This window comes from Empidonax traillii, unplaced genomic scaffold (genome assembly GCF_003031625.1).
Source record: "Empidonax traillii isolate 1590-97213 ecotype Southwest subspecies unplaced genomic scaffold, ASM303162v1 scaffold956:size363975, whole genome shotgun sequence".
Classification (NCBI taxonomy): Eukaryota; Metazoa; Chordata; class Aves; order Passeriformes; family Tyrannidae; genus Empidonax; species Empidonax traillii.
Genome location: NW_020956149.1, coordinates 246,414 through 247,941, shown reverse-complemented (window position 1 = coordinate 247,941; position 1,528 = coordinate 246,414). Strand labels below are relative to the sequence as shown.

Below are 1,528 nucleotides of genomic sequence, written 5' to 3'. Positions count from 1 at the left end.
GCACGAGGCCGGGGGTACGGGCAGCCTGCAGAGCCAGAACTGCCTGGGTGCAGGCCATGCACTGCCTCTGTGTTTGCTGAGCCAGCAGCTCTCTGTCTGGAGTCTGGTGCTTCCTTTCATGTCTTTTATCAGATGTGCCAGTTTTCAAAGAGTAGTTAGACCTCAGTAGTGGTGGAGCATCAACCTTCTTGGAGAGAGGATTTTTTCCTGCAGGATGAGGGCACAGCAGTAACTTGGGGCAGGATATCATCCTTGTGTTATCAGGAAAACAGCTCAGAAATCTGTCTTTGAAACATGCTTCCAGCTGGGTCCTCATTTGAATTAAAGATTTGCTCTATGTAGTTGTTGGGAGGAGGAGGAAGGTGACTTTGAGCCCAAATCACCGGCTGGTTTGGACTGGTTTGCACAAAGCGGCTTAAGACAACAGTGACTCTTGGTCTGCACTGCAGCATGAGCTCCAAAGACCCCCAGCCACGGGGAACCCTGGTACCCTGCTGTCAGGATTATGAGAGCCCAGCCAGGCACAGCTCCTGGTCTGCATGTGCCCTGGGCCAGGCACAGCTCCTGGTCTGTCTGTGTGCCCTGGGCCAGGCACAGCTCCTGGTCTGCATGTGCCCTGGGCCAGGCACAGCTCCTGGTCTGCATGTGCCCTGGGCCAGGCACAGCTCCTGGTCTGTCTGTGTGCCCTGGGCCAGGCACAGCTCCTGGTCTGTCTGTGTGTCCTGGGCCAGGCACAGCTCCTGGTCTGTCTGTGTGTCCTGGGCCAGGCACAGCTCCTGGTCTGTCTGTGTGTCCTGGGCCAGGCACAGCTCCTGGTCTCTCTGTGTGCCCTGGGCCAGGCACAGCTCCTGGTCTGTCTGTGTGTCCTGGGCCAGGCACAGCTCCTGGTCTCTCTGTGTGCCCCGGGCCAGGCACAGCTCCCGGTCCGCTCGTTTTGTGTTGGGTTCTGATCTCCTGTTTGACTTGGACACAGTTCAGGTACCGACAGCAGAACAAAGGTGGGACACAATGCCTGCCTTATCGGCTGACAGATGGAGAACTGCACAAAAATTTCCTGCAGCTGTTCTGCCCTTGTCTTTCCTCTCCCAGGAGACAGCTCTGGAGTGCCATTTTGGGACAGACAGGACATTTGAAGCCCGGTGGGTGAACTCCTCCGCTGTGGAGTGTGTACATGTGCTGGTGAGTCGGGGGGTGAGGCTGCCAGCCCTGCTTCTGCCATGGTGAGGGTCGGGTCCGAGAACAGGGAGGGTCTCACTGCCAACCTCCCACTCATCAGTGGGACACTGCTTACTCTCTTCCCTCCCCTGCTGGGTTCACCCCCTCCAGCAAGAGGCTCTCTGTGTGCACCAATGCTGTCAGGGCACTCGTGCATCAGGGGCGTTGTGTTCCCGGCTCCGTGGGGATCCGCAGTGGCTTTGACCCCTGCTCCCCTAGGGCTTATGGGAAGAGTTCAGTTCAGGCAAAAAATTTGGCCACCTTTCAGGGTTGCTATTTCTGTAGCTTTTATTTTGAATGAGGAATTGGCCTC

At 57.1% G+C, this 1,528-nt stretch overlaps 1 protein-coding gene across 1 annotated transcript in view; it reads left to right on the top strand.

Moving 5' to 3' along the window:
- Nucleotides 1–1,528, top strand: part of PLXND1 (plexin D1) — a 71,899-nt gene that overhangs the window by 31,321 nt on the left and 39,050 nt on the right. Inside the window, 1 exon segment of the mRNA XM_027903282.1 lies at nucleotides 1,090–1,179. Within this exon segment, the coding sequence (XP_027759083.1) occupies nucleotides 1,090–1,179 (90 nt within the window).